At 37.2% G+C, this 27,760-nt stretch overlaps 1 protein-coding gene across 1 annotated transcript in view; it reads right to left on the minus strand.

The window, feature by feature from the left end:
• GLRB (glycine receptor beta) overlaps window positions 1–27,760 on the minus strand; it is a gene marked incomplete at both ends in the record, with an annotated part of 44,626 nt that overhangs the window by 9,164 nt on the left and 7,702 nt on the right. The window contains 7 exons of the mRNA XM_080623551.1: window positions 1,206–1,498; window positions 7,764–7,916; window positions 11,331–11,471; window positions 14,161–14,243; window positions 15,143–15,372; window positions 22,244–22,311; window positions 24,899–25,005. Of these exons, the coding sequence (XP_080479677.1) occupies window positions 1,206–1,498; window positions 7,764–7,916; window positions 11,331–11,471; window positions 14,161–14,243; window positions 15,143–15,372; window positions 22,244–22,311; window positions 24,899–25,005 (1,075 nt within the window). The remainder of the gene's footprint in view (window positions 1–1,205; window positions 1,499–7,763; window positions 7,917–11,330; window positions 11,472–14,160; window positions 14,244–15,142; window positions 15,373–22,243; window positions 22,312–24,898; window positions 25,006–27,760) is intronic.

Genomic DNA, 27,760 nt, shown 5'->3' on the forward strand with positions numbered 1-27,760 from the left:
ACACCTGAATTTGGGACCTGGAAATTGCTGAACACAAAAATATCACATTCGGTTCAATGGAAGCAAAACTTCTTTCTACTCAGTTCCCATATTGCCTGGGCTTGGGGAATTACTTGTGACACAAATCAAAGAAGTTATTGGGTTGCCCTAAATTGAGCCTGGTTGTCAGCCAAAACAGTCCCCCAGAGACCGCTACCAGGTGAGAATCATGGTAGTTAAATGCACTGCTCTGCAATATCTTCAGCTCCTCTGGACTGGGGGTAATTAGTTATGAGGCAATGTCAGAATTATACTATGACAGGGTTTCTGCCATTCTGGCATAAACTATTCCCTCCTTAAAGAAATCTTAAGGTCACATTGTACACCACCAATATTATCTCTTGGATCGGGCCTAATAGCTTTATTTTATACATCAAAATTGCTGAGTCATTGAAAACTATAAGCCAAATTAATATTTCACATATCGTAGCACACTGTGTTTTCTTCTGCAGCATAAATGTCAATTAAATATCACTTATGACCAAGGGCAGTTGGCATGGGATGTCTGATAACCCTTTGAGTGCAAAAAAGGGGTTTTACAACACCAGGAATTTGGCAACATGATGGAGAATTTTGGCCTAAGTGAACATGTACATCTCATCTTTATCCATATACAGACATCTGACCAATTTAACCCTAAACTCTGCCAACAACAGAAATGCAGGAACTGTTTGACAGACAAACAGACCTGTCTTTTGTTTACAAATGCCAAGACCTCTGGATCCCTGGCTTCAGAGATGCTTGACATGCAATGTGGCGCAGCTGTGGCCATCCCAAGGGAAAGCAATGAGACGGGTGTTATTTGAGTATGCTCTTAGCAAATACTGACCGAGAGTCCTGTCCTCTGAATAGTTACTGTTTGACAGCTGCTATTTATGATGAGAAGAATACCAGCTGCAAACTGGCTTGCTACTTTATTTACCTGAAGCTCAGCAGCAACCATGGTGCTAGGATATTAAAAGGCAAATTTTTCATTTAGTACATATGACCCTAAATTGCTAGGGACCAATTGGTCAGATTGCTGGCCATTAATTACCAGCATGTTTGTAATGTCTTTGCTACTTCCAAGATTAAGCACTATCTAAAACTGTTAAGACAGTATGTTCCTGGAATTGAATTAATAGAGGATAATGCTGATTTTGCATACACAGCTTCACAGCTCCTACCTGTAAAGTGCTGATGTGGACAGGAGTCCCTGTACCATTCACAGTGTTCTTCTTGGCAGCATTTCCACCCTTCCCTTCCGCTTGCTCTGCCTTGGCAATCTTTGCTTTTTCAGCTTCAATTCTCTTTGGATTGTTTAGCATTACCTGAACCACAGCATACTCCACCAGGGATGCAAATCCAAAGAGAAGGCAAACAATCAGCCAGACATCTAAGGCCTTCACATAAGACACTTTGGGAAGTTCAGCAGCAAGAGTGGTACATTCAGATGCCAAGCTGAGCACTGAGAAAATACCTATGAGAAGAAAAATAAAGTATTGATTAAAGAAAGCTTACATTACTGCCACTGGCTGTGCTCTCTGAAACAGACAATACTGAATGATGTTTTGTAATAGGAATGGGATTTCACAATGTGGTTGGTGCAGCAGAAATGTGAAGTGCACATGCCTTCAGTTAATAAGCAAGTTAGACTGAATACTTGGGTAAGATTTGCAGTTAATAATGAATTATTAATAATGCATACTTTCATTTTAAAAACAAACAAATAAATGACACTAAATTGGTTGATGTGGTTTTCCTGCCCTGTCACACCTCACACAGGTGTGAAATGGGCCTTCCAAAGACTTATCTTACAACATGTATCTAAGTCTGGGAAGGTGGAAGAGAAATATATGATACTTAAATCAAAAGACTCCAAGTCCCTTAAATTACACTACTGTTGTCCCGGAAATCTGAACTGTGCTACAGCAGGAGGGACTTTCTGCATGACCTGTCCACAAGTGTGCTATGCAAGCCTTAGATGAAAGGGAAGCTTTTGCTGAAGAGCAAAGCTGTAACAGCACATTAAAAGTCTGTGTTCCCGATTCACTGTGAAGATAAAAACACAGAGGTGACTGAGGGCCTACTATCATTCCCTACTGGAGCTTCAAGAATCTAGAGGAAGCTTTCTAGATAAAGGGCATTTCAGGAAGCCCTTATCACGATAAAACCAACACATCTGCAAAGGCTGTTGGAAGGTCACACTCATCATCAAACTGGGTTTCAACAAACATTTCTTCTAACAAGGCTTCCAAATGTTCACATTACAAGAGACAAAATAGAAGCCTGATCTCCCAGCAAGATTTCCCACAGGATGCTATGAAATGGAAACAGTAGCAAGAACAGCTACATTTGGAAAAAGATAACTTTAGAAACGGCTCTAATGTGGGGAAAATTCAGTCTCATTTTGGTTTTGTGAAAGTTAATGATAAAAATCTTCAGTTATGAGTGGGCAGCTTCATGAAATGTAATTGATGTCTACAGAAAATGTTAGCAAAAGGAGATACTCAGTCTCAACTAAGTTTGTTATATTTCTGACATGCTATTCAAAGCCTAAAAAGTTTTGTAATCCGTAGAAGATAATTTTCTTCAGATCCACTTTAAGTAACTGAGGATGAGAAAATGTTACTAAAATTGAAAGTACCTGTACTGGCTTATAAAAGTATTCAATTCTAATTGATCATAAATAACACGTCATTCTATTGCTACTGTTTCCATTTGGATTTTAGTGAGATTGATATGATACTGTATTGGGGGGTTTTGGGGTTTTTTTTGGTCCACTGGGATAAGAGAATTGCCAGATGTGTTAGATCAGAATGACATGGCAAATACTGAACAGACAATATTCACTGTCCGCTCTGGCTTATGTTTCATGTACTGTATCTGAAGCATCCAAGTGCACACATTCCCGTAAGGATAGAAAGCACAGAATAGTCCCCTTTTTAGAAAACTTATTTTCACTGACCAACACCAGCTGTCTGGGGACGAACACTAATTATGGATCATAAGGAGCTACAATAACAAGTACAAACAAGGCTGTACTGCCTCTTAACATATATAGGATACCTCTGCTTAGGCCTAGCTTGCTGTTCATTCCCTATCAGCGTACTGTATCAAGTACCATGCATGTCTATGCTAGACTTTTGAAAGGCAGCCTCTACCCTTACCCTGAATAACCAATTATACGATGATAAGGATTGGCTCAACATCTTGGATATTGTATTTTTTTTCCCCACTAATTTTAATAATGTTCACTATCTTAATATGTATTATTATCATGCCTAGTGCTGAAAAAAATTGTACAATCACTTTGTAGAGCTTAAAATAGTAGACCTTACAGTCTTGGATTTAATCCTACAAAACTAACTTACAAATTCTACCAGCTGAGAAGATGTTAGCGGATCTTTCATCTATTCGCTCAGTAGAGCAATTGAGGTAGTGGTGACTCGATGCTAATTTCCACTTGTCTGGATTCCTAGGATGGAAAGTTTATTCTCAGAGTCTGAGAAACTTCTAGGTTTTCAAGGTAACAATGAATGTAGATAGAAGTACAGAAATATTCTATTAAGCAATTCTTTGCTGCCAGACCAGAGTTGGTATGGCCTCCAAGACCCTAGCACCAGAATTGTAAGTCACACATCTGGCAGCAGCTGCACTAGATACCTATCTAAAAGAGTCCAAAGCTCAAGGCTCAAACATGAGTGAGGAGAATGAACAAATAAACTGCAAGATTATGTATTAAAAATAAAAATAAAGGGACAAAAAAAATTCCACCTTTTCTTCTCAGGAAGCTCTAAAGAAAAAGGACAGAGCTTCTTTCTCCATACTTGCAAAGTAAAGGGAGTGTTAGCATTTCTAGGAAATACCTCTGCATTTTTGCCCTCAGTGTGGCATCCTTCTCAATGGAAAAGTTTAGTTATCAGTGAGGTTAGTTAACTCCCAGCCCAAAACATGAGTGTAGAGAGTTACTATTTTAAAAATACTACCTAGGTTACATGTGGATAATATCTGAAAGTGTCAGTCCAGCAAAAGTACTTCGGCACAAGCTGCCAGATAAATAAATCTCCTTTTTTTGAATCCATCAAACTCCCTAGCCTCAGCACTATCTCTTGGCAGTGAATTCCACAGGTGAATTATGCACTGTATATCTAAAAAAATATTATCTGGTTTATATTACTGCTTTAAAAATGTCTGACTTCATCTCACTAATGGTATTGAAAAAGTAATATTCTGTCTTCCTTATAAATCGATATCTCTAACATGTTATGCTATTAAACTTCATAAACTAATATACAAAATCTCGCTAAACCTTCTTCATACTACAGTTTTAGCATATATCTTTATTTTTTTTCCTTTGAGACCCTACATTTGTTACAATTTTATAAAATCAAACATCTAGAACTAAGACAGATCTGAGAATAGGCGTGATGGGGGTGCCATGCCTGCTGAAGGGCTAGCTGTCCTTTGTAAGTGGGTAACATATCACTGATCACTACTCCAAGCTTTCAGCTACCTGCTGTACCCCTGCTTGCACCCTGGATTAATGCTCCACCCTGTCAGGCCACTGTGGGGGAACAGAAGTCTGACATCCATGAGATCCTTACAGCTCCAGGGAAGATCTTACTCCATTTAGGGATCACACAGCGGTGAGTGAAGGAAAAGAATTTTTTTAATGGATGATATCACACTTTCCAACTGTAGAACTTGTGAGTCTTCTGTTGGGCTCATTAAAAGGTGAAACACCAGCATTTAATTTGACAGAAGCATTTAGTGATATCAGCCTTCATGTCACTTAGCCACAGCTCCTTAGATAGGCTGCTTGGCCAGATACCAGTCCTTTGTGGACTTCCTTACCACCAGATGACCTAATTAGGTGTAATGATACAGGTATCAATAGGGTTTAGTAACTAATTTCGTTCCTACATAGACACAGGTTTTTTCTTCAAACATACACTCTTTCCCCAGAACATTAATCAGCCTAAAAAATATCCGCATACTGGCTTTCAAAGTGTCTTGTATCCTAAATCACCTGGAAACTTCTGGGATGCCTTGCTAGAGGGAGCAGTAGCTCACTATACTTAAGTTTAGGTACAACTGCATTAAGATATTTGTAAGTAAATAAAGTAGCTTCTCATCTGATGAGATCTGTATCTAGCCATTGAGAGTGCAGTGGCCATTGGGAACACTTGGGATTAGGCATCATTCACTTTACACACAACAACTGTTAATCTTGTTAAATTTCAAGGTCAACGCCTTTCAAGGATGTAGCTAGAAGAGTTAGCTTGTTGCACTCCTGCAAACTGCAGAAACATAAATCTTACCCCAGTGACAATCTTAACAACTTGGGTTACTAAATAATGACTCATGATTAAAGGATGGTGAGATTTAGAGGTCTTTTCTTCTCTGGGGATTCAAGAAAAGTCACATAACCAGGCCAATGGTTAGTATTGTTGAAAATGCATTATTGCAGAAATGTTAATACAGAAAAGGAACCAATAAACACTTATAATAAATGAAGCAAATAAACAATAAATAAGCATGCATGTTTAGTCACGAAGACATCCATGTTACATAAATCAGCACTATGCCTCTTATAAATCTAATATATAATTAATGAGCCTGTCTGGTTGGCTCTTTGAAGTACAGGATTATAAAAGCTGAGGTTTTTGATCGTATTGGAGCTCACTGTGTGAAAAGTATTTCCAGTTTGTGTTTCTATCATCTTTCTAATTTAATGCATGCTACATTCTCCCCACACTTTCTTTTCCTTACAATGTGTTATGTTTCACATTATGGAACGTACCCTTGCTACTTTTCAAGGTTACAGATTCCATTTGCTACTTGCTATCAAATTTATACAGATTGTGACCCCTCCCCAGGTAACTATTAATATCTGTAAAGGCCCACAGAAAAGAAAAAAAAAAAAAAAAAAAAAAAAAGAGGCAAAAAAAGCTGACTTGTATTCTAAAACAGACCCCTAGAAAAAGGATACAATAAACATAAAGGCTTTGTTACATTTAAGTAGAGCAAGGCAGCCAGCTGTGGCTCACAAGCCGAAAGTAGCACTCCAGTCATGGTTCTCCAGATTTTAAAATTGACGACAGTATTTCAGTTGGAAGGGACCTATAATGATCATCTAGTCCAACTGCCTGACCTATTCAGGGCTCACCATAAGCTGAAACATATTGCAAAGGGCATTGCCCATTTGCCTCTGAAACACTGACAGGCTTGGGGCATTGACGACCACTCTAGGAAGCCTATTCCAGTGCTTGAGCACCGTTTTGGTAAAGAAACGCTTCCTAATGCCCAGTCTGAACCTCCCCTGGTGCAGCTTTGAACCACTGACATGCATCCTGTCACTGGATATCAGGGAGAAGAGACACCTCCCTCTCCTCTTCTCCTCAGGAAACTGTAGAGAGCAGTGGGGTCACCCCTCAGCCTCCTTTTCTCCAAACTAGACAAGCTCAAAGTCCTCATAGGATGTGCCTTCTGGCCCTTTCACCAGCTCCCTCTGGATGCATTCAAGAACCTTCACAACTTTCTTAAACTGTCAGGGATTTATGGCTGTCATTTTATTTTGCCTGTCATACCACAGGAGGAAGAAGCATGGTAGATGACCTGAGACTGGAGCAATGTGGCTCAGGCCAGGAGGTATGTGGATGCTTTTCCACCTAACAAAACGGCATCGTATCTGCTCCAGCTGGCTCTCAACACACCGATTTCAGCTATCAGATGAAGTGGCAAGTCCTGACTCCAAGGGTCGTCGGTGCTTATGGATACACATTCATGCACTTGAGACTGCACAGGAGTCATGTCCTGTGGGGATGCGGAGGTTCAAGTGGGGGTGAGATGTTTCTGAGCAAGGCAGGTGGCTGGAAGGATTCTGAAACTGCATCACTGGGGTCTGACAAAAAGTGCACTGAACCTCCTGGGGCGTGGAAACGATTTGGAAAGTGTGGACTTGGGGAGGTGGGAGAGCCAGGGAAAGGGGAGCATGGGGAGGCCAGAGCATGGGGAAGGGGAGGTCATGGCATGGGGAAAGGAATCCAAATAGGAGAAGTGTCAGGATGCAAGAGCCTGGCTCTGCATTTCATTGAACTCTTGGGATCAGCAGGTTTGGGCACCCCAGAGCTGGGGTCCCACGTATAATCCAATTAGTCAAGATAATATTGTTTTGATTAACTCTGTGTCCTACTATTTCATAATAAGTGAAGGGCCTGCCTACTGTGTTGTGCTGAGCAGCACAAGCACACAAGCCTGAAGTACTCTCATGAACTGAGTCTCTAATGAAATAAAACCAATCAGGTAACAAGGATGCTAATTCTTTTCCAGACATCACTCTGTTCGCATTTATCTTCAGAAAAACTGCTTCAAGAAGCAGCTATTTAGACCCTTGCTCATCATCCTGCTTTCTAAGTCATTATTCAATTGTTCAAATTCCTATAACCTGCATATTGCACAGTGTCTGCAGCATCACCCATACATGGATGAGATGTTTTTATCTGGATTGAGAGGAGCAGAAGCAGTGTGCTTATTACACAAGCACTGTAACCATTATCAAGTGAAGTCTTAGTGAGGAGGTGGATTTTACAGGACTAGGAATGAGGACGTTTCAGTGAAAGTGATGAGCAGATAATGGAAGCGAAGTTGCTTTCAGTGCCCAGTGTCACGTTGTCAAAGCAACTGAGAATGACTCAATGGCGTTAAAGTGGATTGTGACAGTATGCGTAAACGCAGGTTACCCAGTGGGACTCTCGCAGCACTTGCATCAGGATTGATCCAAAATGACAGCCAGGACAGAACAACAATTAGCAGTGTAGGAGCATAAACACCCATCATGTAAAATCCAACTTGTCTTCTTAAAGTGAAGATTACTTCTACACAAGTGTAATAACCTTTAAAGAAATAAATGCGTTAATGTTTAATGTGCTTTGCAGGTCAACCTCTTCTGATCCATATCTTCCAGGCCTTTTTCTATGTAAGTTAAGAGCGAAAGTTCAATGACTTGATTTTCTTTATAATGGCAAAGAGTTCAATTTGAAAAAAAAAGTTCAAAACATTGTAAAACATCTGTATAACCACCAAGTGTAGTCAGGCATATACTACTCTCTGTGCTCTGTAAGGCACCCTCTGTCTTTTCACAGCGCATCAGTAACAGGCAGTTAAAGTGACCCTCATCTTGATGCTGGCTTCAAGATGCAGTCCAGATAAAATAAATGGGGTCTGGCAGTCATACTAACTTAAGCTCATCTGAAAAGCCTACTTAGCACTAGTTTGTGCAAAAGATGGAATTAAGAAATATTAGTGTAGAAAGTTCAGAATGGAAAGAGGTGATCTGAATGTGACTCTAAACAGATACTCCCCCAGTACTGAAAGCTGGTATAGCAGACTTCTGAAATTGGTACAGTCTTTTAAAATTCAAAAACACTCTAAAAACACTGTAAATTTTGGAAACAAGGAATACTGCCTCAAAACTTTTAAAATAAGGATTTAAAGCACACAAACATTTCCCAAGGAATCTGCTAAGATTAATTCAATAAAAAATAAAGCTGCAGACAACAGAGGTTTTACTGGAGGTAACAGATGGATCAGGAAGTCTGATAACCAGAAAACAAATTCTGTTCATATTTTTATTCAATTAGCAGAACTGGCATTGCAAAAACAATGTCATAAACTATTCTATCACAACAAAAAGACATTCCTGTGTTTTATTACAACTTCAAAATTCAGATAAGTCTATATCTGTAAATAAAGTTGGTGCAAAGCTGATTTAGAAGATAGAATCTGTCAAAAATATATCTATTTCTCTTCTAAATTTTATCAACTAAGTGCCATAAAATGATAATTCATCTTAAAAGTGCTGTTTGGGCATACAATAGCCAAAAAAACAAAATTAAGGAAACATTTCCTTCTGTAAAAGGCTATACCAAATGGTATTTTATAGTTCATTCTATTCTATTCAATGACCTTTAGTCTGATAAAGTTTCGCTCTATAATTTCTGAATAGTTTCCAGATACTTTTAGGTTTTATTTTCAAATGAGGGATGATTTTCAAAATCATTATGTGTGCTTTAGACCAGAAATGCCTTCTGTATGGCTTTGAATAATCATTCATCAGGCAGAGAACAGTATCTATTGCCCTCACCATTCAGCTTGCAAGGACCTTTTTGCTTCTGTCACACATATTGGTAAACAAAGAATAGGCAATCTGCAAATTTAAATATTTAACTTTTTGCCACAAAAAGTCACCCCAAATTTGTTGACCCTCTTTCTTCTTAGGTAAGTATGCTAAAATGTCAGTTGACATAAACAGTCAGTAAAGATTAAGTGCTTTGAAATTGGCAGGAATCTCTTCCATAAACCATAATTTTGAGCATTTGCCTCTTGATTACCTGATAAAATCCTTACCAGAATTAATTTTAACTATGTGTGCAAAACCTGCTTTCTAAAATACCTTCAATGTAAGAATTTACAGTAAATGAAACAACTGCTGGCTACTGAAAAAACCCTCTTAAAATACTTCATAGTACTAAAATATTCCATTCACATTAATGAAGTCCTAATTCCAGTCTTGATTATGAGATTAACATGGATGTTCTTAATTTTTAAACAAAAAAGGATTTGCAATAAAAGAATTAGGAAAACATTTTCAAATTTCACGTTGTTACTCCACTCCTCTGATGGTTCTTTCATGTTCCTCCTTTAATGTTCAAATCACACACACACACACAAAATGTGACCATTTTACTGAGTACAGTGTCATTTCAACTTGTGGTCATAAGGTGCTTAAACTTGACAGAACACTACTGATTTTCTTTCCTGTTTAATAGTAAAATTTACAATTATTTTCTTTAAGGCTTCTAAAATGCCTAAAATATCTTAAAATTTTTTAGATGTTTAATTTTAGATTTAGGGCAAAACTCAAAATGATCATGATAACTTCAGTAACAAGAAGCAATTCTGAATAAGTATTTTGGTTTTCCTCTCAAATACAGGGGAAAAGTAAGTTTTCCAATCTTCCTACTTGTATTATTTTTTTTTGAAATTGAAAGATCCATTCGTTTAATTTTTCACTACTTTGTAGCCTATTTCTTTCATTGAATTCATTGTTCAATGAAGAATAAAACATTTCTTACTGATAAACAAGCTTCTGCAATGTCCTAACTTAGATTTGAATGCAATCATTGCCAGTTGTTGGTTGTGTTTTCACAAACGCAAAACTTTCCTAATGAGAGATAACTTCTTATTATTTACAAATGGTGTCTCACCTGACATGCTGAACTATAGAGCTAGGCTAAGAACTCACTCATTGTGCAGTTAAAAAACAAGCCCCATTTCAATTTTCGTTATCATTTTCAAGTTAAATCCCTTAACTCTGAGATCTGCTGAGGCTACTTGAGATCTCTTCAGACTTGGTATCTAGCTTAGGAAAAATTGCAAGTAACAGACCCTCAACTTCGCTGAATAGTCAACGAGAAACTTGGACACGAGCCTCAGAAGACGTGGCATCACAGCCATCTTCGTTGAGTTTTAATGGAAGATTTGTTCATATGATGCAAAAGCACTGACTAAAATATACTCTGCTGATTTCTGTTGTCGTAGAAAGTCTTCCAGTTGCCACAATATGTGAGTAGTTTGGATATAATTATAGGCAGGAATCAGTCAAAGTAGAAAAGAAAAAGAGATATTTTTTGAGATATTTTTTATTTCAAAATTAAAGAGATAATTTTAATGCCATTAAAAGCCAGAGTGCAGAAACCATTGGATAAATTTGTGCTCACACTCAGAAAATAATCATAGGATTAAATTAATACAGGGCTGAGGATTGTAAGCAGCTTTCTATAATGACAGACTTTCCACAACACTAAAGAGAAGAACCTGCAGGGTGAAGCATTTGCAGTTATACTTTATCACTATCCACTTCTGTAATAAAAGTTGAACTAGAAAACCAAAATTATCTTACGTTGCTGCAACTGGCATAATTCAGTGTGAATATCCTTTCAGAAAAGTTAGACACAAGCATAAATAGGTATTGGGACTATAGAAACACCTTGGTGACAGTAAGAACACAAGATATGTAAGCAAAACCAAGACAAACATTTAATCTCATCTTCAACCTAGATGTTTCCATATTTTAATTAGTTTGCAGTAATCACATATGACAGTTACTAATATATGAACTACTTGTTAGTTAATCTATTTTATCACATGAAATGTAAGACATGGACTGGAATATTAACCATTAACTATAAACAGTAATTGAAGAAAGCTTTAAGTTTTTTACCAAGGAAATAATTTTTATTACCTACCTGTGCCTTTATAGTACTTGGTACAGTTACCGTATTCAATATCTTCCTTTTTAATATCAAACTGAGGCAGAGCAATTTTCTCTAGCTGTACAGGATCTCCAGACTGCCAGATAAACCGTAAGTCATCAGTTGTGTAACCAACTACAAGAACAAAATAATAATAATAGTCATTTAAAGAACTGTCTCAGAGTAAACTCTGCAAGGAAATCTAGCATAAAAGCATAATATTTCTTTCACTCTTTTACGTTTCATTCCATTCAAAAAATGAAATACAAAAATTTTTTTTATGTAGGCCTAAATTAGGACTTGGTGGGTGGAATATTATGTTATCTGCAATATTACACTGATTTAGAGGTGTTTGTTACAGTGCTTACTGTTTAAACAAAGAAAGCAAAGCTCTATTCTCCACAGCTTTGAAGCCTCCCTATTCATTCAAACTCTACTTCAGCAAAGCATGAAAAATATACTGAACTTTAACAGCACTCACAAGTCCTAGTAACTTCAAAAGAATTTAACAACTCAATTAATGTGATGAATCTTTTTTTGTGTGTAAAACAACCTTTCTGCTTAGTTGTTGAGATTAAAGGCCCTGGTTCATGAAAGCACTGCCATTCAGGAAATACTTGACCAGGAATTTAAGTAGATGTGTAGCCTCACTGAAATCAATTCAGTGGCTTCATCATCTCCTGAGTATCGACAAACTTCATCATACACCTGAGTGTCGAAATCATGATATATACAAAACCATGAAGTTAAAGGCAGTGAAAGTTAGGCTCACAGTATTCAAGCATAAAGCAATATTGATTAAATAGGGATAAAATAATAATGATTTTACATGCCTTTTTTTCTGCTACCTTCTGTTTATTAAGGATTAAATTAATTCAAACAGAGATACAGTGTGTTAAATGGAAACAAATATGGGGAAACATGAAGAAGATGGAGTTGGAATGCATTTCAGTCTCTGACAAAAAGTTTAAAGAACCAATCTTTTCCTGGAGGCATTAGACAGTTGGGGGGTTTAATCTTTGAAAAATAGCTGTGATGAAAAAAGGTGAAATGTTCATAAGCTTCTCTAAGATTCAGAAAAACTTAATAAAAATCACAATTTGTCAAAGCTCCACTTTTTTTAAAAAAAAGTCAAAGCTCCACTCCATTATTTTCCAGAAGGAAAATAATACAAAAAAGTATAGTCCGTTGTTTTAATGCTTCATTCATAAAATCAGCCTCACCCCCTTACAACATACATCAAATCACAATTCTGCCAAGATCCTTTATGATAACAATTACTAGACAGTGAAAATTTTGCCTATATGGAATGTGTAGAACTGGGGATCATAACAGTAGGAAAGAGGGAAAAAAAAGCTGGTGCTCTTTTTTGTTTTGAAAATTAGCAACTACAAACAAAATATTGATTTGAAAATATGTAAAATTAAACTGCCAATGGCTAACAGTGAAAGCACTGCTGGAACTAAAGGGTTCTTTTTTTTGACAAAATTCTTACTTTTGACAACTGAATTAAAAGGTAGAAAAAAATTTAGTGCACACTGTGTTTCCAAAGGAAGAAATTCCTCCTGAATTTGAATATACCAATTCAGCATGGAGAGAGATAGTTGTTAAACTGTCATTGTTAAATTAACAATTAAAAGTTGTTTAAATAAAGTTATTGAGATTTTTTTTATCAATTCTTCCATTAGTATTACTAATTCCAGTTTAACCCCAAACTTATTTGTGTTTACTGTAAGAGTTTACTTCAGCTAATGTATTAGTGATATTAGTGATATTAGTGATATCACTAACCATATTAGTGATGGGCTAAACTGCTATGGACATACTACAATTCTAAAGGTAAATGCTGGCAATCAAAAACTAAATTGTAAAGCTCTGATATCATAATTATTACCCTTGTTCCTACTGGGATGCCCTGCTCAGCTTTGATTAAACTTCCTCTTTCTTCACATTTGTCTTGCCTTCCCTAACCTCCTTTTCCCCATCAGAATTGGTGGATTAACAACTCAACAAAATTTTTGTATTATAGCAGGAATGGGCTGGAGCAAGCCACCTTCCTTCTCTCTGCTTCACATTTGTCCTTACCCAGGAAAACGGAATTGCCATGAAAGTGGGATCATCAGGGATCAGTGCTGGGAAAAGGCTGTACTTGTGTAGGCACCCTTCTACTTGGGTGCAGGAAAACAGATGGTTTTCAGAAACATTCTGGATGCAACTTCCAGCGTGGCATGAAGCCCTTCACAGACGAGACCTGGCTGCCCCTTTGTAAGATCAAATCACCTACAGACCAGATTGGTAAAGGAGAGATACCTGACTACATCTACAACACATCTTGAAACCACTTTCAAAAGGTTTCATACTAAATGTTCCGAATGCATTGGCATCATATACTTTTCCTTCAGCACCATATCAAAAGAATTTCAAACAATGCAATGCATTCTCAGTGCAAGGGGATATACTGATCCCAAACAATCTACAGAGCAGCACAGGTTGTGGAAGTTAAAACTACTTGGGGAATCCACGGATTCTTTTTCCCAAATGATGTGTGTTTCCATTTTACTAACTTTATTGTAGAAGTTTCTGTAAAACTCATCAGTTGTCATCATGTTTGATAGCAAAAGCTAAAAACAGAGTGCATGGTGCCATAACCATAAAAACCATTTTTGATAGGGAAATCTACATTGGTAGGAACCAGTGAAAATTATTTTCAAGACTATATTCATTTAAAATGTTGACATGAACAATACAGCATTGATCATTCTTTGTTTGATTCTCACACATTTTTAGAAGGCAACTGGTTTTACGCATAGATTGATTTACTTACAGCTTTCCAATTGCATCTTGCAGCGCTGTGTATCCATAGGAAATAAGGTCAAGTCCAAAGGGCATGACAGAGTAATAGACAATCTGAAAATACAGAAACTGAATTTAAAAACAGTGTAAGCTGCCATGCAAACAGTAGACAGCAGTAAGAAAACAAAATTCAGGTATTTGATTTTCAGCTTCCAAAATAGCAGAAAAAATTAAAGTTATGATAAGTAACAGTTTAAAACTGAGCTATCTCTATTAGTCCGAGAATAAAATTTTACAGAGTTTTAAACATATAGTAGTTCACAAATCAGAGACCTACTAATACTTGACAAAATACGTATAGGTCATAAGAATAACCAAACCAAAGGTTCATACAAAAGAGAGTCCTGTCTCCAGCAGTGGCCAGTGGCAGACTCTTGAAGAAGAATATGAGACTACAGCAATCAGGAATAATATTGTGCTAGATATCCAGCAGCCTCACAGAAGTTACACCTCAAGGACTTCCTAAACCAGAAGTGATGCTTCCGTATTTAAAGGGCCTCAAAAGATTTTTTTCCTGTCCAATAAGCTGCTTTGCTTCCAGTTGCTTTTTGCTATCCATGTACACTTTAATCATGCACCACATCCTGCAGCAAGGAGTGCCATGGCTAAGCTGCACACACTCTATCATGACTAAGTAACCACCACTTTCTTTGGCTGATGTAGAAATTCAAGTTCAAGTGATGCGCAAATTATATTATTTTGCTGAAGGCTTTACTTCGGATAGCCTACATACGTTTCAAATTTCTAGTAGCCGCTATGCTATCTATGACATACTTTAAAACATCTTCATCTGATTTCTTTACACACATTTAATTTATTGTGGTATTGTTTACAAACTGTCATCAAAAATGAAACAATAGTCATAAACTGTATTATATTACTAAGTCTAACGCAGCATATATATCTGATATCAATTCACTTAAAAGAGGAGTAGAAATAGGTCAATAAAATACCTCATGCTGACTAGGACATCTCCATCCCGAAATATAAAAAGAAGGATATTTTCTTGTGTGACATCATGGAAGTTAGCATTCTTTTCATTTGCAAAGAATAAGTCTGGCTTCCAGAGACATTTAAACATAGTTGGGTCCACTGTCAGTGTATCTGAACCTCTCCAATCATTGGGAAGTTTGAGTCTGGGGTCATTCCACTTCTGTCTTAGAAAGATGTTGACTCTATAATCCTGATGGGAAGAATAAATAAATATGAGACTAGCTGAAGTCTAGCCAAAAACCCATGGAGGAAGAAAACCATTCTATCGGACTCTGAAGAGAAAAACAATTTATGCCCTGATATTTTCTACGCAAAGATAATAATCGCTATTCAAACAACATTAATAAGTGCTAAATTTAATAGGTTTTACTACAGATAGGCAGATTATGTCTCACTTATGTTTTGAATATCATAATTTTCTTTTTTTAAAAGTACCAAATTGTCCTTCTGAATCATTTTTGCATCCCTTCGATAGTAGTCCCCTTTTACCTAGGCATAGAGAAAAACATGCAGCAGGGCAGAGGGAGGTCACAGCTTGACTACATGAAATTGTTGCAGGCAGCAGGCATGATACCACTATAATAAGGATATCCTGTGAGTGTAAATTCCATCTTATTCTCCATTTGGTTAAGTGGCACACTGATGGCAAAATATCACACTATAAAAGCAGAAAATAGACCAGGTAGATAGATAACAGGTTTTACAATACACACCCAGAATATGGCTTCAGACTTTGTAACAGTGACTGGGGACTATTTTGGTAACCAAGGTAAAATGACATCAGCTTGCAACACAAGTACTGAGGCAGCATGTATGAAAGCAGAAAAAGAATGGGACTTAAACAGAGACAAAATCAAGGCTTCACACAGAGAAAACTTCCTTCTGAATTCTGCAGGACTCTTGCTCAAGGATGGACAGTAGCAGAGCCATGCTCAATGAGAACCTGATTTTCCCTTTGGGAATTGAAGTAGCATGTTTCTCAGGGCAAAATGATACCCGCATGTATTCTATACTTAGTGAAAGCTCTGTGCATCCAAAGGAAAAATCTGACCCAGTATGTCAGCTATGATTTTTCAGTCTTACCTCTAAGTCTTTTTTCTTTTTACATTTACATTTAAGCCAGTGCCTCTTTTTAATGTATGTGTAAACAAGGCAGATTGCATACAGAAAAGGAATAAAGGTATTGCTGAGGTATTATTGTTAGGTATTTATTGTTGCAGGTATTTATTGTTGAAATAAAATAAGGAAAGTCCTACAAATAAACCAAAATTCTATGTGTAAGACAACTTCTATCTATCTGCAGTCTCCCTAGTTGTCTTCTATGGTGTGTTCTGTTTTTTCCTAACTGTTGTTAGGTACAAAGCATCCAGAGAAAGGGCTGTGTCCTTTACAGCAGTGAAAAGACTGCTACTGCTTTACATTTACAGCAAAACGTTAGAAATCTGTGGGTGAAGGTTCTCAACATATTTTTTGTTTGTCAATGGATTCTACATATCAAGATAATTTAATAAAGTTGCTTATTTTACCTGTTAAAGACCTCTTACACATTTTTCTGCTGATACAATGTGAGTTCTCATCTGTTGCACTTCCTACAATGTACACCTTTACAGTCCAACACAAGTGCCATGTTGAGACAGGCATGCTAACTTCAACAGGAAGGAGTTCACTTGTCTAAGACCTCATGCAGAACAAATTACCCTGTTGATTTACCCTGTTTCTCAGAATACAGTGCCCACTTTCCCACGTCCAGTCCACCAGTCAGATCAGCCCATGTGTTACTTTATTACACTATACTGCTTAATATTTTTCTTACTGCATTGTAAGGAAAAGCAAAGCATCAAAACCAAGTAGAAAGAACTGAAGCAATATTTATTAATATGCATGGTTCTTAGAGATATGTTACTTGTTAGCAGTCTGGTTTTGCAAAAATATATGTAGTACAACTCGTATTTATACAAAGACCTGTATTATCTTGTCGAAGTAAAGATGAAGCAAACAGTAGTTAATATGAAGTGACTTTGTACTGGAAGCCTCTCATAGCAAAGCTTCAGAACAGGAGGAAATTCAGGTAAATATCTCAGAAAGTGTATTTTCAATTATATGTATATCATTGAAAATTTACTTTACTTGCTTCTTGCTGAAGTTCTCATTCCAAATGTACTTCTTGTCTCAGCTAAAACAATTACTTTAAACTATATGAGATAAATACTGTATACTGTGCATGCTCACAAGCATTACATTATTCATCACACCAAAATTAATATCCCTATAAACAAGTGCATTACCCTTATTTTAAGAAAATAAGATGCCTTCTCAAAGCCATAGGCAAATGATAAGCGGTGTCCAACACCTGCCTTCAGCTTACCCATTCAGAAGGAGATGTTTACATCACTGAAAAGCAGAATGCACTGGCAAAATAAGAATTGGAAGTAAGATCAAGTGGATGCTATTTTATTTTCTTCCATGCTCTATTACAAACGAGCTTAAAATATACCAAACAATGGGATGTTGCAATATTTTAAGAACTTGATCTTGTTCCAATTTAAGTCAATAGAAGAAAAATCCCCTTAACGTGAAATAGGTAGGTTCAGACCTACCTAAATGACTAGAGGCTTCTGACAGAGGGTATTTGGAGAGGAAGGCAACCACATACCTGAGACAACACAGAAAAGGTAGAAGGAAGCAAAGAGATGTCAGGATACAAAATAGTGGCTAGCCAAAGATGTGCAGAAGGCCTTCTTCTTGGAAGAACATGAACTAGTACAGCATCTGGCAGCAGTATAGACTAATATCTGGAATATGTCTAGTTTAAAAGGTGTCTGCAACCAGTTCTCTCAAATTTGGGCAATGAATTTTAAGATTCAGTATGTACACTCCAATTAGGTTCAACAGGGGCAGAAGAAAGTGATCTGCATGAAGCATATAGTCTTCTTCCTATACATTTTACAAACATTCTTTGAATATTGCAGAATAACCAACATTTTTTAATAAAGGAGGGTCAAATAGCAATCAAAAAGCCTGAAACCAGGGGAGGGAATGAAGGAGATTTTCATCAGCATTAGAGCTAGGAGGACCTGGCAGATAAAAAGAATCAGAGAAGTAGTCTACAGGGCTCTGTTTTCCCATTAAACTCCAACAGAAGGCAAGTTATTTCCAGGGAGGTTGAAAGATGAGGCATTCTAGGAAGTGTTTCAAATTCAACCTACTAAACAGAGGATGTGTAGCCAGAAAAACTCCTCGGGCCAGAAACTCGACACAGCCAATAGATCTCTCTCTGCAAACTGGAGCACATGAAAGGTTTTTTCTACATGAACTGCACTCATTCAAAGAAAGGAAGCATAATAGTACTGTCTTTTAATAAAGTAGAAAATGGCATTTTTAAGATTAAAATAAGGAAATCAAATTTTCCTTTATATGCATAAATATTAAAAAGACCCTTCTGCAAGGTTTTAAAGTAAAGGAGAAGGAGGAAGTGGTGTTTTGCCATTTGAGTCAGTGACAAAAGGTTACACTGAAAGTACAAACTTGGATATAGATTCTGTAGACAGAGGGTCAGATCATCGATACAGCTGAAATACTGTAGCTCTGTGAATATTTATCCCAGAAAGGATTTATCCCCAGGAATCCTATACTAGTCATGCAGACTACAGCAGTTTGTAAATGTGACATAATCACCATACTATTCCACAAATCTGCAGTCTAAAAAACCATTTGCAAAATCAGAATCAGAGGGTCGTAGACAAGCAGTCTAATGAGATAGAAGGAAACAAGTTAGTCAAGATAAAGGGAACTTACTAGAAGGTAGCAGCTCTGGTGTAAGCTCTTCATTTTAGCTGTATAAATCCTTATTTTCTCTGTAGTTAACTAATTTTTGTATAGTTTTTCCAGGTAACTTGTTTGATAGGTATGTGAAAACATCTCTGTTCTCTCAAGTATTCAATGACACAGTATGAACATTACCTTTTCTAGACACAGAGCAAATATGTGCCCTTCAGTTTCCTCACAAGGTTTTGATTAACGCAATACAGGCTTCTGGGCATAGGATCCACACTACAAGTCCTATCTTGCTTCAAACTAATATTATTTCAAACCTGTCAATGCTTTTCTATAAAGAAATTCCTTTCTCTCCTAAAAACTAAGTAGGTCCTACCTCAGCGGGAGGTAATCTCTACTCTTTTTTGTTGAGGATGAGCCAACTGCATAGCTAAGAATGTAATCAGCATGGGGCCAGAAGCACAATAAGCAAAAAAATAACTGAAAATAAGTTTTTGGGATTCCTGAAATATGGGAGGAACCATCAGAAACAGCCACCATGATTCAAAGCAAGAGACACTGTGGGAGCCTGCTGACTAGTTAGAAGTTCCAGACATCAAGCCTGGAGAAGGGTTTAAGAGTGGGGTAAAGGACATCTTGTTGTAGATATCTCCTTCTGCATCTCTTTTAACATCCTTCTGAACAACAAGAGGTCAGAATGCTGAGTGGCTTTTTCTCACTGGCACTCTACACATTTGTTGGGCCTTCTACCACCATCTCACTTCCAATCACCTGGAACCGATGGATATTTTTCCCCACTGCTCCATCACCAAAAGAAGGAATCATCCCTTTAGCATGGCTCAACCTGGATGCTTTATCCCCACATAGAGTTTTTTGAAAATGTATGAATTCAGGTATTACAGCCAGAAGTGGCTACAGAGCTAAGAATCATCATGATGCTTCATCAATGGAAGTACTTGGAAATACATGATTTCACAGATTTTGGTATCAGTAATGATAGAACTCCAACTGGTTTAGTAGCTTCTGGTCACTTTAGAGACTGTCAAGAAATCAATGTTCTTCACAATTCACACCAGCACTGGAGACAGTCCCTCTCTTCTCCAACACTGAGGAACATTTTTCAGTAGTTCTGTTACTGCCTGCAAATGTCTCTCCTTTTTGAGTGCAAAAGGCCCTGCTGGTCCTTCACAGACTTGATGCTCAACTCCAGGAAACACTTTTCCTGTGATTCTGGAGGTGCAAGATTTTTATAGTCTAATGGACTTGATTCTACTGTCTGGTGCATTAGCCAGACATTAGACATACAATCTGGCAGTAAGTACCAGCCTATCCCCAAGGCAGCAGTGGTTCCTGAATGTCCGCAGGACCCAAAGCCCACTGAAGCAGGGAGAGTTTCCCAAGTGATATAATGAAGAACAGATAGACTGTTTCTTTTGTCAGTGCTTCCTGTGATACACTGAGGCAGCCAAGAAGTAATCCAAACTTCACATGAACATACCTAGCTATCATGGTGATCAGTTGGATGTAGAAATCTAAATAAAAGCATAAATTAAAGTAAGGATGCTATCTGAAGAGGAGAGCATGACTTCTCTTACAGAACATCCTAGTAAACTTGTGAGTGACCATATCAGGAATTCACAGACAGGCATGCATGCATTACTGTAGAGAGTATACCTAATTTTGAGGCAGGGAAGCACACCTCTTACATTCATGTTTTGTTACTATTTGGATCTGGGTGAATTGTAAAAAAGCCTCTGTAAAAGTCACTTTTTAAAGCACACAATAAATTTCAGAAACTTGAAAGGGCCATCTGGCCTAATATACCTGCCATCTTAGACACTTATCTCACTCCTACTTTCCTGCTCTTCCTCCCTGCCCCTCTTTAAACTTCCGTCCCCTTTTAGTTTTCAGAAATAAATCTCAGTGCATCTTCAGCATACTTACGTTCTTTGTTTTAATATCACTTCTCACTAATGCCATTAGTTGACTTACTATCATTTGCAATCACATCTAAATCTTTATTTATTCCTAGCTGAAGAAACAGAAATTTCTGGCCAAGCAGTTCAAAAGCTGTTTCAAAAATCATGTATGTTTAACACTGAGCAGCTCCCCAATCCTACTGAAATGTCATAGGGTATCATAAGCTGGTTCTGAATTTTAAGTGGGTATTTACTTCCACCAGCAACAGTGTTTTATTATTTCTTAACTGTATTATGGTTTATTTCATCTGTGCCATTATGAGCACGAATGATGCCTTACTCACAGCATTTTAAAAAGCAGCTTGTTTTTAAGAACTACCTCAATGCTTTGGTTGCAGCAGATCACCAAAGTTATTTCTAAATGGGATGCTGAGGGAGCACCTCAGAACTCCCACTTTGAGTGCATGCCTTGGCTGTGGCTTCCCATATGCTGGCAAGACATGGTGTACTCCCTTCTTTTTTGCATGAAACAAAAGCCCTGATCAGGTCAGAACATCTTCAACAATCAAATGCAACTTTTTTGGCAGTATTTTTTATGGTGTTTATTGGAAATACCATTGCAAAAAAGATCCTCAAGTCCCAAAACATTGGGAAGTGTTTCGCTGAAATGACTTCTTATTTTGAAACAGATTTTATTTCCTAAAGAAACAAAACCAATCAAAACTATACTGAGGATTATTTGGAGCTGCTATTGACATGCTGAAATTTTCTGGCTGAACTGGAACACATTTTTAGAATTTTCACTCCTAGTTTCTCTCTCTCACACAGTAAATAAATGGAAGTAAGAGTATGGTCATTGACGGTCTACTCCCGTACTCCTCGTCCTTCTATTCCTCCATGATTTACTTCTATGCTCAGAACTACATAAAACAGAGAACCTGTATGCTTCAGCCTTATGCATGTACGTTCTTTTTCTCTCATACACAGTCTCATTATTTTCTTTAGTAATACACCAAGCAACCTATATATTAACTGTCTGGAAGATTACCTAATTCATACTATCAAATGTGTTCTTCCCTGAACTTAATAACTTATGGAAATAAGTGCATTTCTTGCACCTTAGAAACCCTTCATGTCCTTTCATGTACATCAGATCCTAAAAGCTGTAACAATCTGTGGACGAATATAGAGTGAAATAGATTAATAGGTTTATGGCATAAAGCACAGGCAGTCACTAACCCCATTAACTCAGTTCTCAGGGTCTACAATCATAACCATTTCTGCTTTACAATTCATAATCCTCAGTCTGAAATTTAATTTAATGAGAAAATCTCCATGTGTGCTATAATAATTTAATTTCAGTCTTACCATAGTTGTCTCTTGAATTGACCCAAAGCTGTTAATGAAGATGTTGACTGCAACATCGACTGGAATTCCTTAAAAAAAATAAAGAAAGAAAAAATTGAAGATTTCTGGTGAACTGCACAGTCCAGTAAAGGTACGTTATCTTTCATTTAAAGCTCCTTTATACTGATATCACAATGTGAAATGGGTTTTTTTATAGGGTCATACAACTTTATCTTTTCAAGTTAGTATATACATAGTTTTCAAAAGCTGTGGTTTAATCTGTTTCCATCGAAAGCCAATAGAAATCACAGAAACTCTTTTCAACCTAGTGATAAGAAAACAGAAAAAAAAATCCTTAGTCCAGAGTGCTAAGCTTAAAGCGTATCACAGATCATAAATCTGAGTAATTTTTGAATTCCATGATTTTCTGTTACTGCAGAACGCACAATCCACTATTATTTTTGCACACATGGTAATGGATAGAGGCAATTCCCATTTCTAGCAGCAGATACTTATAACTGTCAAGATCTATCATCCCAAATTACCTGTTTATAATTTACAATGAGACATTCACCTATATGGTAAGAGGTTACTTCTTTGTGCAAGTGAAGTGCATAACTGTGAAGTATGAATACAGAGAAAGAAAAATTGTTTCGTTCAGCCTTCACAGCTATCTAGCCTTGGTGCAAGAGAGCTGGAAAGCTGCTCCATTTTACAATGGTTACCAATTTGCCAAGAAAAAATTCTAGAAGCCAGCAGCTGTGAAGATACTAAAATGGCCTGGATATTTTCCTCTTTTCCACAGCCAGGATTCCTGTAGTTGAAGAGGGATGGTGTGACAGCTGCTACATCTGCCCTCCATCACCCTGGGGGAACTGGCTGGCAGTCATTTAATCTGGTGTTAACAGAGAGTTATCATGAAGCAAGGAGAAGCCTGATGGTTGTGAGAACTAATTATGGCCCACTAGTTTTATTTAGCACCTATATATTGAGTGTCAATATGGGCACTAGATGCATGTATCTGATCTCATTTACACCGTTACAAATACTTAATTCAGTGGGTTTCTCCCTAATTTCAGCAACAAAAGAGATACAAGAATACATGAAGAATATTTTGACAGGGTAAGCGAATACAATACAAAGTAATATGTGCCTCATCTAATAGTTTGCTTGCCTGCATAAAATATTTTGGTGTACATTTAATACATAAATTTAAACTCATTCTCTTGGTTCGCCAGAAGATCACTAAGATAGAATTTCACTTTTTTCAGTTAAACCAGGTGAGGTTTTTTTTCTTTTAAATCAGACTAGTTAAGTGTGATGCTTTTGATTATGCAATAAACATAATACTTTATTGCCTGATGCATGTAACAGAGCACCCACCACATCACTGGTAGCTAAGAGTGCATTATTATCTCTTCCAGATTTGAGTAGGAAGTGCCCACCAAGAAAATCAGTCATGTGTGAGGAGCATTTTAACATGAGCAAACCACTTGTCAGAAAATGTTCTTTTCCTTCCACTTCCCTGGAGTTAACGTTGAATGTCCTTCCTTTTCCTTCTGTCTTGATTCTCACAGACTGCCAGCGGGGTTATCAAAAATATAAGGAAATCTGCAGCATGCTTTGCGATTACAAACTGATCATGCTGAAGAACAGGTAAGAGTAAAGGCTGGATGTTTATTCTTTGTGACAAGGCTCTGTGCTGAAAACACAAATGATTCTACAGAGAATAAGAAAGAAGACACTTGCTGGGAAGTGAGTCTAATACATTTAGAAAAGTTAGTTAAATAGAACATCTGAAAATGGTCTCTTCAGAAGCCCAGTAAAAATTATGGATTACCAAATGTCGCATGCTATTGATATGCGTGTTAAAATATCTCTTAATGCACACACAATTCAATGGAAGTTCTAAACTGAAAGGACTGATTTACGTAAACTGCAGTGTCTGTAATGTAATAAAATGGCCTATATCTCTTTCCAGCTGTGGGAGTTATTAGAGGTTTTGCAGGGAAGATGTATTCCAAACTTTTCTGCATATGCAAGGAAATTAAATTTCCCTACACAAAAGATTCCTACAAGATCTGATTACCACAGAGATGTTTTAAAGGCAAAGAATGTGTTTAAATTCATTACCTACTTGAAATCCCAAATTGTGTAACCTGTATTATAATATATCTTTAAAGGATTTAGTAACCATATAGTTTCCAAATAGCTGATCCCCATTTTTATAAAGGTGTGTTAAAGAATGCCTATAGTGAATTTTGATCATATTTTTACAGTTTTAAAATACTGAAAATTTGAGATACTACTAAAGTCTAACTAAAATGTAGGGATAAAACGACATTGAAAAAACTCATTCTATGGAACCTAATTTTAATTTTAAAACGTCTTTTATAAAATAATAGTAATAATATTAGCAATAATAAAGAATCACATGCTATTATGATCATGAAATCCTAATATATTACCCTTCAGCTCATAAGGGTAAATATCTTCTGCAGTTTCACACTACCTAGGGGAATTTCCATTAAAAAGAAAAAAAAACAACCAAACAAAATCTACCAAACAAACCGAAACTCAGGTTGTGAATATTCTCACTGTGTAAATTTTCTATGTGTGAAAAGAGCAAAAGTTAAATTCCAAAAATTAAAACAAAGGCTAAAATATCTGACTAACCTTTGAAATTAGGCCTTATCCTGGGATCATAACTGAGCAATAGCCTATTCAAGATATTGCTGGTAGAATTAGCAGGTACTCTTGCAAGGTCTTCAGCTGATTGCTGGCTGTAACAAAAAGTGCATTAGTTACTATCAAGACAGAAACGATTGTGTGCTTAAACTTAAGTCATTTTAAAGTCATGACATAAATGCCATTTCACGACCAAAATATGTTCAGTATTTTCAGGTTCCACACTGTGCAGTCTTCCTTTGCCTGTGATGCTTCCATATTTTTCCAGAAACTGGAACAAATGTGAAAACTTTCCTATATACTCTCAACTATAAACATGGAAGTAAATAAAGCAGAATTCACTAATTGTTCCCTTCCTTTCTAATGTAAGTATCCAGAGGAACATGATTTCTTCATCAGTAGAAAGCAGCCACCTGAATTATTTTTAGTGACTGTCAGATTAGGGGCATAAGCAAACTTGACAGCCACTTTGCGGGTGCCAAGCCACACAGAGGCTTTTGGCAGTCTCCTGCTCTCCCACGCCAGCAACAGCTATTCCACTGAGAGCTGGAGCCATTGCAGAGTCTCATTGTCAGGTGCTAATGAAAGCTTTGTTACAGAAAAGAAGGCCTTGGACTCCTCTGGTTTTGCAGGGGGAATTTAAACATCTCTATTTACCTTGCTGTTATGGTGCTGGGTGTTAATTTAAACCCATCACTGAAATTGAAAAGAAGCTTTGACAGGTAAATGTAGCTACAAGAGTAAAACAAAATTGAGTGTAATAAAAAGCAATAAGGATGCATCAGTCCCCACCCCATGTATTTAAGCACCTAGCAGGTGGATAATATCATGTAAATGAACTTGTATGCTGTCTGTAAAACCTCCTCAGTGATGTTTTCCAATTTTGAATCCTGTCTTGTAATCGCTTTACCATCCATTTTATGATTTGTCTGCTGACTTTCTGTCATTATAATGTAGTAACCAAAATGCCACGTAAAAGACAAACACCCTACAGAGACTTGTCATATGCATCGACACCATCACCTCTAGCAAACAAATGCATGAGCATATTTTTAAAAATGATCCTGTTTATTTCCTAAATGTTTTCCATAATCAGTATCAGGTGCTGTTGCCTCCTTCACCCTGCTTAATTTCTTTATTTTTCCATTGTTCTTTCTCCTGTCAATGTCTGCTTGACAGACCTACAAGTTATTCTTTATAACATTTTGGTTCACTGCTAGTTTTCTTCTCATCCTTCAGTTTCCTTCATGTCCCTTGGATTTCTGCATTATCTAAACATTCATTGAAGGCTTTTGGAGTTTAAAATGAAAGTTGTATGAATGTATCAGATCTCCTGATTTTAAGATGTCCAATTTATATTCTATGAGATAAAGCTCTAGAAGGCAGGGAAGGAATGCTGGTTGATATTCAAGGATCACCCGCTCAAAGCTCGGGAGTGTTGTGTCACAACAAGAAGGAGATGGAGCAAGAAGGCCAGGAGGCTTCCATGGATGGATAAGGAGTTGCTGAGGAAACTTAGAAGGATAAAAGAAGCTTATAGAAAGTGGAAGCGAGGACAGGCAGCCTGGGAAGAATACAGGGACATTGTCCACAAAGCTAGGGATCAGGTCTGGAAAGCTAAGACCCAAACAGAATTGAGTCTGGCCAGGGATGGCAAAGATAACAGGAAGGGCTTCTCTAGGCATGTTACAAACATGGAATATGCAAAATTCATGAAATAGCGACGATGGGAATCTGAACCACAAGGATAACATGGACACATAAATTAAATGCAGATGCTTGTAAAATGCAATGACGAAAAGAGGAAAAAAGTCAGAGAAATTAAACGAGCGAACATCAACATCAAAGAGAAAGTCAAACACAGCTGACAGGTTTATTTGTCTCTTCAAGTAAGAGGAATAAAGCAGTAGTTCTGTGAGATCTGAGTCGCACTGCAGAAGTATGTTAACACAAATATCTGTTCAGGCTGTTTGTTCAAAGGTCACCCATGAATTAGACAAAAGAGACCTACTGCACTGGGAAGACAGCAATTGGAAGAACATGTGGCAGCACTGCTTTCTGGTAGAGAACTTCACAATCATATCTCCTGCAAGTTGTTGGGTAGTGTTTTGAATTTATACAAGTATAATGTGCACACATTTATCCCCATTTATATAAGAACAAAGTGAATTACAATAACATTGTTAGGAGTTGGGAGAAGAAGAAGAGAGAGTCAGTAAATGCTATTTTCTAAAGGTGACCTTGAATGAAGCAATTGGAATAGTTACTGGAAAAAAATGCTCTGCTGAGTATCAGTTATATTTTTACTTTTACAGCATGCTGTCATGGAACTACCACCATTGAATAGCACTCATGCGACTAAAACATTGTCACAAGGACTGGATTTCCTTCAGAGAACCTTGCTGATCAAAATGCCTAAATGCCAGCTGCAAATCAATAAATCATATGTGTTTCGGTGAGTTAAGAGGTTATGCCACATTCAGAGTGACAGATGAGCAGAATGACTTAAAAAAACAATGAATGGGATGGGTTAGGTGCTTGGGGAAAGAGGCTAGGATTATTTATGCTACTAAGACATTTACCCAAAGCCACTACTACCCCACTTAATTGACCATTCTGGAATGAATTAACAATAGGCAAAAGTGTAGGCTACAGAAAAGAAAAATAATTTTAGCCAAGACCTCCCTTCCTAAGAAAAGAAGTACTTCAATTTGCTGAAGGCTGTCTGATTCCAGTATAACAACACTCACACCAACTGAGAAGTTACCAATTTTTCTTACTTAACCTACAATTTTCACATTTGTGAAAGGCTGACAACGAGCCTAAGATTTCCCTTAGATTTCCATCAGC

The sequence above is a fragment of the Psittacula echo genome (assembly GCF_963264785.1).
Source record: "Psittacula echo genome assembly, chromosome: 1".
Taxonomy (NCBI): domain Eukaryota; kingdom Metazoa; phylum Chordata; class Aves; order Psittaciformes; family Psittacidae; genus Psittacula; species Psittacula echo.